Genomic DNA, 14397 nt, shown 5'->3' with positions numbered 1-14397 from the left:
CCCCTCCACCCTCAGTATCACCTCCCACTCCCTCACTCCCCATATCCCGTCCATCACCCAATTTTATTTCCTGAATTTTTCTCAAAGCCATCGAATCTTTTTTTATCTCCACCATGCCCACCTCCCCTGGTCCAACCTAGTTCTGTGGCTGTGGCTAATTGGCATATGCCACATGATTCTGGACCATTCTAAAGTCCCTGCTAAGCCACACTGTAGCTACCATGTCTTTGCAAAACACATCTGATTACATCATCATTCCTTTCTTCACCTGTTTACCCCTTGTGCTCTTCAGGTAAACAGAGTATGGAGCTCAAGAACTTTCGTGGTTTGATACTCGAGTCAAATGTGTGATGAGTTCTGGGACATACCACCTAAGCTTACAGGCTGACTGCGTCACTTATTGTCAGTGTGACCCTTGGCAAGTTCCTTTCTGAATCCTCCCGTATCTGTTTCCTCATCTATAAAATGGAATAATAAGGGAACCACCTCCTGCGGTTTGTTAATGAGAGTTGAATGCATTAGGCACTGAGGATGGCATCTGGCACATAATAAGCATTCAGCAAGCATTCGCTCTTCCCACCCTCTGCCTCCCATCTCATCTCTTGCTCCACTTCCTCTGCTCTCTGTCTAGCCACGCTGGCATTCTTTTGGCCCTTATTCTCATCGTGCTTCCTCTCACCACAGGGCCTTTGCACATGCTGCCCATATCGGGACTCCATTTCTTTCCCTCTCCAGCTATTCATTGCCTGCCTACGTGGCCTTCAGATCACAACTCAAGTGTCGTTTCTTTGGAGATGCCTTCCTGGAGCCCCCTAACTTACTGGTCATCATCATTATTTTACATTCATGTTGTGATGATAATCTATCTCTCCTACACATGTGGGATCCACAAGAGTGGAAATGTTATTTATTTTTGTCACCTTTGCGATCCCAGCGTCTAGAAAAGCATCTGACAAATAATAAATGCTCGATGAATATTATCTAATGAAGAGCACCAAGACCTATAGGAATGCTTAATAAATATTCTTTCAATCTGCCAAGACAGATCCCCAATTCTGAGGGGTTTAAAAAAGTTTGCCCCTGCCCCCAGATACTTCCCTCAGTGCCAGCCACAGTGCCTGAAAATTCTCCGATAAGAGTCTACACCAGGAAACACCAGATCCTCCCATCGTTTGGTGAGAGTGTTAAAATCTCAGAGGACCAAACATATGCATTAGCCAACACATTAGTAACAGAGATTAGCTCCTCTAAGTCTTTTGTTTTTTTCTTTTAAGTAGGCTCCACGACCAAAGTGGGCCTTGAACACACCACCCTGAGATCAAGGGTCAGATGCTCTACCGACTGAGCCGCACCAGCACCCCATCTCCTCTAAGTCTTCACTGCTCCCAGCTGGTGCAGAGAGCAGCAAAGAACAGAACACTAGAGTGTCCGCACCCTCGGGGCCATCCAGCCCTGTCTCGTGCTACAGATTTAAAGACTGAGGCCCAGAGAGGGGAAGAGAGGGGCCCGACGTCACATAGCAAGTTCGTGGTAGAGTCAAAACCAGAACCCAGGTCCCCGACAATGAGCCCAGAGCCAGTTCCCCAGTTCACTCATTTGATAAGTGCTAAGCACCCCTTTGGGCAAGAGGCAGACACACGTCTACAGAGGTAACTCTGATAGGGGACAGCTGAGGTCCGCGCTCTCCTGGAAGAGCTCGCTTCGCTCAGTGGAAGCCCACAGCAGAAGGCAGTCAGTTCCAGGCTGAATCAGGGCCTGCTGCCTGGAGCAGGTGGTGATATTTGAAATGCACGCGGAAGAATGAGCAGGGAACAGCCAGGAGAAGACATCGGAGGCTGAATAAATAGCACCAATCCTGGGATTTAGGGCCCAGGTGTGTGTACGGACAGCTGGCCCAGACTCTAAACTGCAAGGAAAAGGGAAGGCGGCAGAGACAGGACCTGGAAGGGACTCAGGGCCAAGCTGGAAGGGAAGGAGGAGTTGGGAGACCAGACCCAGGGGCCCCAGGTCTGGCTCTCCCACGAAAAAGTCACCCAGGTTCCAGAAGGGAACTGAGACGCAGCATGGGAGAGGCCAGTCAGGGACACAGCCAGGGTTAATGCAGAGGATGGAGCTTGAAGGCTATGGAGGGGGGAGTCTGGCTGGGAGGTGGGAAACCTAGGTTTTGTGCCTGTCTGGGCCCTGACCGTGTTCCTGAACACGGCCGTTTCTCATCAGCCTCTGCCCAGTCAGGGGTCGCAGGGCCAGGCCGAGATGGGGTCGCTGGTGTCACGGGGCACAGTATTGCTTTCCCACAGCCCTTCTTCCCCTGGCTCCTCGGCTCTGCGTCGAACCCTGGTCACCCTTCACCCACCTAGCCCCATCCCCTGGGGGGATTTATTACTGGCTGCCCTCCATCTGCCCCAGGATCATAAATCCGGGCAGAGCAAAATCACGACCATCCCAAGTGCGGAGCGCATAAAAGGAGAAGGGCTCTGGGAGCCGCAAGGCTTCAGGGGATCCCAGAGAGCGCCGAGCACCCAGGCCGACCATGGACCGAAGGAGCAGAACGCCTCGCTGGGGACTCCTGCTGGTGCTCTGGGGTGCTTGCGTCCGCGGTCTCCCTGCGGACACTGGCGCCTTTGGACGGTAACTTGGGCTGCGAGGGTGGCGGGGGCACGGGGGTTCCCACCTTCCTGACACCCCTGGCTTCCAGATAGGGGACGTCATCCAGTCTCCACGACCAGCTGGGCAGGGAGGTGCGTCCTATTCAGAGAGGTGACTCGCCAGTGTCCTACGGTCAATAGCGGCACACGACCCGGGCCGAAAAGCCATGTCATCTGATCTCTGCCCAAAGCTTTTGCTCCTGCTCAGCTCACCAGGCGAGGCACTGAGGAGATGATTAAGACCTACCCCTTGTTCTCAAGGAGCTCACAGCCTAATTATTAAGGAGGGGGTGCTATGGGGAAGCCTACCAAGGAAGAACAATATATATAGTGGTTGGATACAAGCCTTCTAGAGTTACATTGTCTTGGTTTAAATCCTGCCCCAGCAGCAGACCTGACTAGCTCTGAAAGCTCGGCCAAGTTACTTAACCTCTGGAGGGCTCCGTTTATCGTTCTTAAAACAGATAATAACAGCACCTACTTCACAGATCTGCTTTGAAGATTTAATGAGATAACGTATGTAAAGCTCTCAGCGTGATACCAACATGCAGTAAAAACCAGCGGGTGTTAGTTCTCCAGGCTGCGTCCCCTCACCCGTGTTAAAAGAAAGGCTTAAGGCAGCCCAGAGGAGGGAGGAGGAAGACCGAACTAGCACCCCCATCCAGGGCCAGGCCCTGTGGGAACTGGACTCATTAAGTTCACTAGGTTCATTAAGGCTGCAGAGGGGGGAGAAGAAGGACGATGACGACCTCGAGGAGAAAGGGTTTCAGGTGGGGAGGGAGGGGGAACGAGAAGACCTCAAGGTAAAAAGGCAGGGTGGGGTGTTTGGTTTTTTTAAAGATCTCACCTTTAAGGAATCTCTACACCCCACGTGGGGCTTGAACTCACAACTCTGAGATCAAGAGTCACATGTTCTAAAGACTAAGCCAGCCAGGTGCCCGGAAGAGGATAGGTTTCAACAACGGTTATAGTTGCTAAGCCTGTAACATGCCTAGGATTTCACAGGATCTTTCCACGTATCTCAGAACCTCTTCCCAACAACCCAGCAGTCCCATTTTACAGGTGAGGACCCCCGACGCTCAGGGAGGTCACGTGTGAGAGGCTCCCAGAGGGTAACTGCTCGGGTAGGGGTGTGGGGTGAGAGTGTGCCTGGGCGCAGCCCCCACCCCCCACCCCCAGGGTAAAGGCAGAGCAAGGTAAAAACATTCTCCCTTGATCTCTTTAAAAAGAAAAGAAGAAGGGGTTGGGCCAGGAGTGGAGAAAGAGGCTTTTGAAACACAAAATGTTACCACCTACTATGTGCGCAGCGCCATGCAAGGTACTTTGGGAGATCTGAACACAGGACCCCATTCTCAGGGTGCTTTCCTAGCCTCTCGCACACACACTTTCCATTTATTGAGCAGTGGGCAGCTTGTTTGATCTGCACATTGATTTCATAGAGGAGCTCATGGGGGCTCACAAAAGGCCCAGAGAGGTTAGGTAAGTTGATCCGAATCACACAGTAATAAGGGATTTAAGCATGTGCCCACAAGTGCCGCGTCCTCACCACCAGACGGCACCACCTCCATGAGCGTGAGGCTGTGCGTGCGCTGCCGGCTGGGAGCGCCCCAGGGAAGATGAAGTGGGGACCCAAGCAGAGGTGGGGTGTGGGGGGAAGGGACTTTCTGAGAGGAGAATGGTAAAAGTAAAGGTCCAGAGCAGAGGCTGTTCAGGGTAAGTGGTAGAGAATGCACCCTCTTTGGGATCAGGCCTTCTCTGCCCCTCCATTTTCCTGTCTGTAAAATGGGAATAATCACCCACCCCCCCATGGGATGGCTGAGAATAAGATCATAATTGTGAAACTACTTTGTGAACAGTAAACGGTGACATGACTATGACAAGTCATGTCCATTAAGATAGGACCCTGGCTAGCAGGAAAGCTGCACTGGGGTCCGTGGGCACGATGGGGTCCGGGAGTGCCGGGCGTGAGCAGGAAAGGACACTATAAGTAGGCGAGCAGCTAGAAAGGAAGATAGTTTCCCCATAAATTGGGCTGCAATCCCGGGACCCCCTGGCCAACAGCTAGGGACACCCCCCCCCCAAGGCTTCCTTGAAGAGCCTTCACATGGGAGCCCTGGGGACGCTCTCTGGGGAACATGACTAGACACACTGTTTTGAATCCAAGCTCCGTCCTTTCTGAGTCACCAGATCCCTGCGAACCTCTGCTTCCTCATCATAGAGGGAGGACAACGATGGCCTCCTGAGGGCTACGTAGGGGCGAGTGTGGTGTTTGGCGCTCACCAGGGGGCAGCTTGGTCTGCTTTACCCCCCACTCCCAGTGTCTTTAATTCTGTCTCCCGAAGGTGAGGGGCAGGTGTTAGGGAAAGAAGCTGAAGGACTGGGACTCAGGCTCAAGAAGGCACATCTTTCCAAGGGCAGGGGGCACGGGCCCTCTGGGGATGCTGGCTGCTCTCCCCACCCCACCCCCTGCTCCCGCCCGCAGCCCAGGCCTGGCATCCGGAGCCCCTGCAGGCTGCTGTGGGTGCCTGCTGCCACCTACAGGCCTCCCGCGGCACTGCCTCCCCCTGCCCAGCCTTGAGGGGAGCGCGCCAGTCGTCCTCTTAGAGGGGATGTCATTGCTGGGTGTCCTCCTCTTCCTCCTCGGGCTCCCCGCCTGCTGGAGCTCCCTGAAGGCAGTGATGATCTTTAGCTTTCCATCTCTAGCATCCAGGGTAGTGCGGGCAGAGAGTAAGTGTTCGGCATGTAACTATGGCATGAGAGAAGGAACGCACGAACGGCTTTGTAGTGACAGGGATCAAAATCAGACAGCAGAAGGAAGTGCATTGAGGATTATTTCATTCCAGTGCAGTTGGCTTGAGGAGGCTTGCAAATTCTCCTTGAGAGGCCTTAGAGCACAAGAGCGATGCTTCGGTGTCTGGGCGAGGTTAGGGAGAGTTGTACTAGAAGCTTCGGGGACCCCACCATTAATATGGGGGAGTGCAGAGCTCTTCTGGTTTTTCCCTCCTTCACCCTGGACCAGGATCTTCCTCCAGAAAATGCCCTCCATCCGGGAAAGCCTGAAGGAGCGAGGCGTGGATGTGGCCAGGCTTGGTGCTGAGTGGAGCCAGTTCGCCAAGAGATTCTCCTTTGGCAACAGCACCTCGCCCGTGGTCCTCACCAACTACCTGGATGTGAGTGCCCCGCTGGGGCTTTGCTCCTCCATCTCCTTTCTCTCTTGGGCCCAAGGCTTTCTGTGCTCTTTCCACACTGTCTCTGACAGAGATCCTGAGACACACTGGGCAACCTGTAAAATTCCCATTTCAGAGCAGGGAAGGCAGAAGCACAGAGGGCAGAAAGGAGCCCAGAGGCAGAGTTAGGTTGGGAACGCAGGAATCCAGGCTCTGGGCCTCGAGCTGAGGTGTCCCTGGTGGGCAGCACGGGTACGTGACCTCAGGGGCAGGTTTCTGTGACCGGGCAACGCACAGCTTGACTGCTGATCACGTCAGTAGCCCCTCTAGAGGTGGGGCACCTCCCTGTTTCATTTTCAGTATTTTTATTTTGCCCTCTCGTCTCACTTCCTGGGAAGTCCTAAGATGGTGCTCAGCCTTCCACCCAGGCCCTGCCGGAACATGGAAACCCAGAGAGGCTGTGCGATCTACCCCATCTCACCCCAAGTGCCAGAGGGGTATCAGGCAAAACCACAAGGCTCCTCAGCCCCTTCGGCCGCCTCTTTCCTCCCCCCGCCCACAGACGCAGTACTATGGCGAGATCGGCATCGGCACCCCACCCCAGACCTTCAAAGTCATCTTTGACACGGGCTCAGCCAACCTCTGGGTGCCCTCCACCAAGTGCAGCCCTCTCTACATGGCCTGTGGTAAGCCCCCCGTCTCTGCACAGCCCGTGGTCCCTCTCCCCCCGCCCCCTCCACGCCTGGCCAGTCCTGCCTCACACCCTGTGCCACCATCAGAGCTATCTCCTCTCTGCCCCTGTTCCCACTGTCCCCAAGAGGAGAGACGAAAATGTCTCCCATTTTCCTGATATGACCACCAAGGGAAAATGGCAAGCAGGAAGAGTCCCCAGCCCACCCACAAGGCCATTCCTCCCCTTTCCTGAGATTGGGAGAGGACTGAATTCTCAGACCCACCCAGGCACTTAGGGTCTCCTACCCCTTTCCTTAGTCAACAACCTTTTAGTGACTGCTTACTGGGACCAGAATCTTTTCCTCATCCCTGTATTAGAAATTACTTTGAAATGCTTCATTTGAGACAAAATTCTCACAGATAATGGACACCTGACAGGGACCCAAGAAACACAGTCCTTGATTGATGAAACACATTTTCAAGCCTCCAGCCTCAGGGCCACCCCACCCCTGCACCTAAGCCCTCAACCACCAGGACCATACGCCCAAGGCACCTTCCTCCGAGCCCCCCTGCCCAGGCCCCTCTTGGACAGACCTGAGCCTATGTCCCTCTGCCAGAGATTCACAGCCTCTATGACTCCTCGGAATCCTCCAGCTACATGGAGAACGGGACAGCATTCACCATCCACTATGGAACTGGGAAGGTCAAAGGCTTCCTGAGCCAGGACATGGTGACTGTAAGTGGGAGTGCCCCAGGTCATCTGACCCCTGCCCTTCCTGTCCCCAAACATCTTCTGCCACTTGAGGGCCCATACTTGAGGAGGGTATAGTTCAGCCCACCTTGGAGCCTGGGGAGGGGAGGAACCCTGCCCCGCCGCCTGCCACGGGCTGGTGACGCAAAGCTGCAGTGCCTGGGACACAGCAAACCTGAGCTCCTGGCTCCACGCTGGGTGATTTATGGAGCCTTTTACATTGAGCTCACGGGAGAGCTCGTCCTGAGCCCTGCAGCCTGCAGTCGGCTAACCTGCCTGAGGTCACCCAGCTCTGACTGGGCTCTTCTTAACCAGACCCCAGACTGAAATCAGGGTCCAAGGCAGGGTCAGCGGTACTGGTGACATTAGGGTCAGAGTTAGTTTTAGGGTCAGGCATAGGTTTTAAGGTCACAGCTGAGGTTAAAGTTTGGGATTAAGGCCAGGGCTTGGTTTTCTTTTTCATTTGGTTTGCACCTGACCCTCTCATTCTGGGGTTTCTCCAGCTTCTGTCAGAGTTATGGCAGGGGTACACGTGGAATGCAAGAGCAAATCAGTAGGACTCCTTACCCTCCCCTTGTCTGTGAAACCGGGGGAGAAAGCCTGGCTGGGCTGAAGAAATCCTTACCCACAGTGGGGCTGGGGAACGGAGGCCCAGTCCTGCCCGTGTAGAAGCTGGGCCCCTGGGGAGGCGTGTGGGAGCTCCTGGAGCCTTTTCTGTTACTTCCTGGCAGTCCTGCCCTCTCAGCCTCTGCCCCTCCCAGTCCCAGGGCAGCCCCGGTTCTCTCTGGACCCCCACCGCCTGCATGAGTATTAGAAGAGAGGATATGTGGTGGTGGGGGGCGGAGATTGATGAAATGGTCTCATCCCAAATGGCTCCACCCTAGGGCATGTGGGCCCTAGACTAGACCCTGGGCAGGAATGGGGCAGTAGGCTTGGTCTCCTCCGGTCCTTCCTCCCACAGGTGGGCGGCATCACAGTGACACAGACGTTTGGAGAGGTCACAGAGCTGCCCCTGATCCCCTTCATGCTGGCCAAGTTTGATGGGGTTCTGGGCATGGGCTTCCCCGCACAGGCTGTTGGCGGGGTCACCCCCGTCTTTGATCATATCCTCTCCCAGGGGGTGCTAAAGGAGGATGTCTTCTCTGTCTACTACAGCAGGTGAGCCTGGGACTCGAGGGGCCGAGGCGGGGGGTGCGGGGCAGGGGGGGAGAGGCAGGAGAGCTGGGAGAGCAGGAGAGTTGGGACTGGAATTTTGATGTGTTCATGATTAAGTGGTATTCAGTCCATATGCAGAGCTCCACTACCCAATATGGAAACCATCACTTACATTTAAATTAATTAAAAATTTTTTAAAATTCAATTCCTGAGTCACACTAGCCACATTTCAAGTGCTCAGCAGCCACATGACTAGTGGCTACATACTGGGTAGTAGAAATATAGAACATTTCCATCATTATAGAAAGTTCTATTAGCACTGCTCTAGAACAAGACGAAAATGCAGGGTGGGGGTAATGGAAAGTAAAGCATTACTGTGAGGGGCCCATGACCCGCTCACACAGAAAGCTGACTTCATTCATTCATTAATGCCTTCATTTATTTGCTCCCTCATTGATTCAACAAATATTGGGTGCTTACGTGCCAAGCACCGTGGGAGGTTCTGGGGTGCAGCCATGAACACGGTGTACAAGACAGAGTCCCTTCACTCACAGAGCCTATGGTCTGGAAGGAAGACGAGAAACATCACAACATGATGAGCAGCAACAGGGAGCGGGGGGGCTGAACCCCATAGGTGTCTGGGCTGAGCTTATGTGGAGTTCAACCAGCCTGGGGGAAGCCCTTGTCAGCTGGGGGAAGCCCTTGTCAGCTGCTGAGCAGGCTGTAATCTGCCCCAGGCTGCTGGGTTTGGAAAGACAGTAAGAGCTAGACGCGAGGGATCCTAAGGGAAGGAACATAAGGCTAGTGGAGGGGAGGGTCAGGGCGCAGAGAAATCATACAGGTAAAAGGGAGAAAAGAAAATGCAAGGCATTGAGCAAAGGCCACCAACGGGCCCTGTATCCGGGGCAGTCTCTGACAGAGCTTTTAGAGGTGGAGCATGGCCAGATGACCAGCAGTTGAGAGGTAGATGTGGGTGTCAGGAGGTGAGGGCAGATGTAGAATGCCCTGAGAGATTCGACAGGGAAGGAGATGTCAGGAAGGGCGTGCAGGTGGAGATGCAGGGAGAAGGGAGGGTGTTTGGAAATGCTAGGGGAGGCCCGAGCTTGCTTGTAGGTGGAGGAAGAAGCCAATGGAAAGCGAGAGATTGAAACTGTGGAAGAAAGAAGATCCTTGAGGGCACAGGAGCCTGGAGGCCACGGGAGGGAGGAGAATCCCACAGGCGGGAAGAAGAAGGGCCTTGTTGGGAAGAGGGCCTGCCTCTTCCTTGACCCTGGGACAAGGAGGAGGGCACGTCAGAGGGATCTTGCAGTGTTGGGAGCAGGGCTGAGGGGGCTGGTGTGCGCACATGCCTCTGAACGAGGGCGGTGACGTGCGCGTGCCCGCAGAGCATGTGCCAAACCCCCACGCGCACGGATGCTGGAGAGCCCCATCCCGCACATGCACAGGGGAAACCAGCCCCCCAGGGTAGGCCCTGAGCTGGGGGAGGTGTTGTGCGGCAGGGAGGAGAGGAAGGCAAGGGGGTCAGCTGTGGAAGGGGCACCAGGAGCCCGGCTCCGCTCACCCCACCCACCCCTTGCGTGACTTCAGGCAAGTGACTTCACCTAAAAGGTAAAAAGAGGGCATAATACCCACCCTGCCCAAGAAGAGGCTGGTAAGGCTCAGTGGAAACATAGGCCTCCTCTCTACTGTGTCTCTTTCTCTGCAGAAATTCCAAGTAAGGAGCTGAGCCCCCGCCCCCACATGGCCCTGACCCTCCTGAACATCGGGTCCAGATTCACATACACCACCACCAAGTCCAACTCGCCTCTGCAGGCCCAGGCTCTGCCCGATGCCAAAGTTGTCCACCCCTCCTTTCAGTTTGCCTCCTGCCCCTTACCCACCCTCACCCCACAGGTCCCCAAGAGCACCCCCCACCCATGCATTTGCTCAACCTGCAGCTCCCCAAACCCAAGTGAGGGTGTGGCCAACTCTCATCTTGCCTTCTACTCACTGTCCTTGTGCCAGATCCTTCTCTGTGGGGATGCTCGATTGGGTGCAGCTGAACCCTCTGGTTGGGTTTGGGGAGGGGCGAGAAAGGTGGAGAAGTGGTGTTCCTGCAGCTTCCCAGCCTTGCCACCCTTCCCGCCTTCCTCTGCCCCACGCTGTCCCCTTGCCCAACTTCCCTTGTTGCTGGGGTGCTGGGTCTCCAGGTTATGGGTCTTCAGGAGCTCTGATCTTTCCTCTAGGGATTCCCACTTGCTCGGAGGAGAGCTTGTCTTGGGAGGCAGCGACCCCCAGTATTACCAAGGGAATTTCCACTACGTGAGCGTCAGCCAGACTGGCTCCTGGCAGATCAAAATGAAAGGGTCAGGAACCCTCAACTCTCCCCGCTCTCCAAAAATGCTGCTGCTGGGGGTGGGGGTGGGAAGGGGCAGCCTTACCATCTTGTACTCTCTCCTGAGGCACAGCCAACATTTACTCTCTGAGCTCTCTGTCCAGGGCTGGGGAACGTGGAGATACGAAGAGCAGAGGGGAGGGAGTCCACTGACAGGAGGCAGTGGGTCACCAGGCCCCGTGCTGGGGGAGGGGACAGCACCTTTCCTCCTCCAGCGCACGCCTTCCCATCCTCCAGTGCATCCCGGGACCACCAGCATGGCCTCCTGTCACCGCCTCATTCAGGGAAGCTATGCAGCCTGGTGGTGTCCCATCAGCCTGCTGTCTGTCTGACGCTCCGACTGGCCTCCCCCAGGGTGTCTGTGAGGTCAGCCACTGTGGTCTGTGAGGAGGGCTGCATGGTAGTGGTCGATACTGGTGCATCGTACATCTCGGGTCCCACCAGCTCCCTGAGGCTGCTCATGGACACCCTGGGGGCCAAGGAGCTGAGCACAAATGAAGTAAGAAGCTGGGGGAGTGGGGGCACCAAAAGCGGGGGAGCACCACCTGGTCTGGGTCCCAGAATTACCCCAGAAGCTGTAGGTCCCAAATGGGGCCATTCTGGGCCTTCCCCTCCTCTCCTCTCACCCTTCCCATGTGTGGCTTATCCCCCAGAGGGGGTAGGCCATGTGCCCAGCCCCCTCCATCAGAGGGGTCCAGCCACAGGCACGGGGCTGTGTCTGCTGGGGGACTTCCTGCACTCAACACGGCTCCCTCTGCCTTCCCCTCAGTATGTCGTGAACTGTAACCAGGTGCCTACACTCCCCGACATCTCCTTCCACCTTGGAGGCCGAGCTTACACACTTACCAGCGCAGACTACGTGTTACGGGTGAGGCTCCAAGCTGCCCCTCAACAATAGGGAGGACAGGTGGGCAGGGGCCCTCTAAAAGGGACCAGGCCTTATGCCACATCAGTGGTTCTCAAACTTAGCTACATGTTAGAGTCACCTGGAAGCTTTAAAAATCCCAGTAACAAGGGGGCACCTGGGTGGTGCTGTTGGTTAAGTGTCTGACTCTTGGTTTCGGCTTGGGGTCATGATCTCAGGGTCATGATCTTGGGGTTGTGAGATCAAGCCCTGCATCAGGCTCCACACTGAGCATGAGTCTGCTTGAGATTCTCCTTCCCTCTCCCTCTGCCCCTCTGTCTTGTGTGTGCACGCACACACACTCGCTCTCTCTCTCTCATAAATAAGTAAATCAATAAGTAAGTCCTTAAAAAAATCCCAGTAACAAGCCACATCCCATACCTATTAAATCAGAACCTCCGGGGGTGGAACCTGGGCATCAGTGTTTTTTTCACAACTCCCCAGGGGAGTCCAACATGCAGCCAGGTTTGGGAATCACTGTGCTCATCCCCTTGTCTCCATCTTCTTGGCAACTGCCCCCAGTAATGCTATGCTCCTCTACTCTTATCCCCCTTTTATACTCAATAGACTTAGGGCAGCTAAATAACTTGCCTAGGGTCAGAAGTTCTGCCAGACTGCAAGCTCTTGAAGGTAGCACTGTGCCTGATGCATTGTTTGCCCAGTGTCTAGCTCAGTACCTGCATCCAGGAGGATGCATGATGGGTTGAAAGGGCAAGAGAGGCCGGAGTAGTTGGGGGAGGAAGGGAGGATGTTGCTGAGGATAGCTGCTGGGATCAGGCAAGGGGAAAGGGGAAAAGTAATGTGGCGGGCAGTGGGGGAAACCCGCTTGCTTCCTGTCAGGATCCCTATGGCAATGATGACCTGTGCACCCTGGCCCTCCATGGTCTGGATGTCCCACCGCCCACCGGGCCTGTCTGGGTCCTGGGGGCCAGCTTCATCCGCAAGTTCTACACGGAGTTTGACCGGCATAACAATCGCATTGGCTTTGCCCTGGCCCGCTGAGGTCCTCTGCTGCCCAGGTGGGCCCTCCCTTCGGCCCTAGCCCGGAGCTAGAGCACCCTCTGGGACGCTCCCCTGCCTGTGCCCTCGCACAGGGGCATGGGGTGTGGAGCTCCTCCCGGACGCTCGCCCAGCCTCCAGCACCAGCTCTTCCCTGCTTTGAGAACAAACAGAATAAAGACCTCATGTTCACAACGCTGTTGCACCTGAGTTCACTGGGGTCTGAGACAAGAGGCAGCCGTGGATCATGTGCAGACAGGAATGTGACACAGAATGACAAACTACTCACCTGCACACACAGGTTCCTGCGTGCAGGGATGATGCCATTCAGCCCCGCTCTGGTGGAGTTGCTTACACACAGAGCCAGCTCCGTGCTCCCTCCAGCCCCTGCAGGACCAGGGCTAACGCTGTGACCGTAGACCGTGGGTCAGAAAGATGCTCCTAGCTGGTAGAAGCCAGCCTCAAGCTCAGGCTCCACCCTGCCTCTCATGCCCAGCCAACCCCCTAGCCCCCTGGCCCACGTCACCATTTACACGTGCAATCTAAGACCCCATCACCTGAAAATGTGGAACACCGGAGATCTGACTGATACTCCCTTTGTACATGTGGGGAAATGGAGGCTCAGAGGATGGAAGGCATTTGACCAAGACGGCTTGTCGAAATGTGTAAAGTCAAGATTAGAAGCCAGCCCATATGACTCAGGTGCTGGGGGCACCTGATCCCATGCAGGCATGTTTTCTCGGGTACAGAGCCACACACACCCTGGCAAGGGGCCCACATGCACAAGCACACAGCCACACGCACTGCTGTCCCCCCTTGCACAGACATGGGACTCGACAGGCTGAAGTCTTCTCCCACTCTTACTCCTCGGGTTAGCGGCATGGGGTGGATATGTTGGGAATGAAAGGCAGCACCGACCTGAAGCCATGGACGCTGTCCCCCTTCATGGTAGCTGTTCACCCCTCTTTTGACCAAAAAGGGGCAAAGCACGGAGTGGCCAACCAGGCCCCCGGCAAACTTCATACCTCTAGAACTGCCACCCCTTGGGATTGTGTGGGACCCTGGGGCTCCTCTAGGGCAGATTCCCAAAGGCAGGAGTTGTCTGCAGGGTCCCTGCGCAGAGCCAAGGGCATGAGCCTGTGTTCAGGACCCTGGATCCCAGCCTCGGACCCCCTGCCCCATTTTCTAAGTTCTCTTGCCAGCCTGGCTTTATTTCCTCACTGCAAAAAGGCAAAGTTGGAGTCGGTGTCCTTTCCAGCTGGATATCCTGGGGCTCCATGACCTTAAATAGGCAGGCTTACCCCATCATCTCCTGAGCTGTCCAATATGATAGCCACATACAGCTGTTTACATTAAAATTAAAATTAAGTCGAATGTCACACTAGCCATATTTCAAGTGCTGGACAGTCACATGTAGCTAGTGGCCACTGCGCTGGGCAGCACGATATAGAACGTTTCCACTATCACAGAAGTTCCGCTGGGCAGAGCTGGATTCTGGACAGCAATAATGATAGGGGCCTTGTGGTTGAGAGGTTCCTGAAGAGGCCAAAGGAACAACTTGGAGAAACAAAAAGGCCCTTTCTCTGTAGGCACTTTTCTGGATGGGGCCTCGAGAGCTCTCCCACCCGGGCGGAAGACAAGCGAGCTCGGTTCCCACCCTCCACATGCATCACCCAATGTCACCTCTGCACCTAGTTTATGCGTGGGGGGCGGGGGGGGCAGGATTTGCC

At 55.3% G+C, this 14397-nt stretch overlaps 1 protein-coding gene across 1 annotated transcript; it reads left to right on the top strand.

The window, feature by feature from the left end:
- Positions 1–2530: 2530 nt before the first annotated feature.
- REN (renin) lies at positions 2531–12670 on the top strand. The gene is made up of 9 exons (XM_036079519.2): positions 2531–2628; positions 5665–5815; positions 6375–6498; positions 7102–7220; positions 8197–8393; positions 10595–10735; positions 11119–11263; positions 11534–11632; positions 12509–12670. The coding sequence occupies exons 1-9, from the start codon at positions 2531–2533 to the stop codon at positions 12668–12670; spliced, it is 1236 nt and encodes a 411-aa protein (XP_035935412.1).
- The last annotated feature ends 1727 nt before the right edge of the window (positions 12671–14397 follow it).

This window comes from Halichoerus grypus, chromosome 7 (assembly GCF_964656455.1).
Source record: "Halichoerus grypus chromosome 7, mHalGry1.hap1.1, whole genome shotgun sequence".
Taxonomy (NCBI): domain Eukaryota; kingdom Metazoa; phylum Chordata; class Mammalia; order Carnivora; family Phocidae; genus Halichoerus; species Halichoerus grypus.
This window is presented reverse-complemented; position numbering and strand designations above follow the sequence as displayed.

Coding starts and splice junctions, on each gene's coding strand:
- REN (XM_036079519.2), top strand. CDS start 2,531: ATGGACCGAAGGAGCAGAACGCCTCGCTGGGGACTCCTGCTGGTGCTC. Junction 5,816..6,374: donor TCCTCACCAACTACCTGGAT/GTGAGTGCCCCG, acceptor CCCCGCCCACAG/ACGCAGTACTATGGCGAGAT. Junction 11,633..12,508: donor GCGCAGACTACGTGTTACGG/GTGAGGCTCCAA, acceptor GCTTCCTGTCAG/GATCCCTATGGCAATGATGA.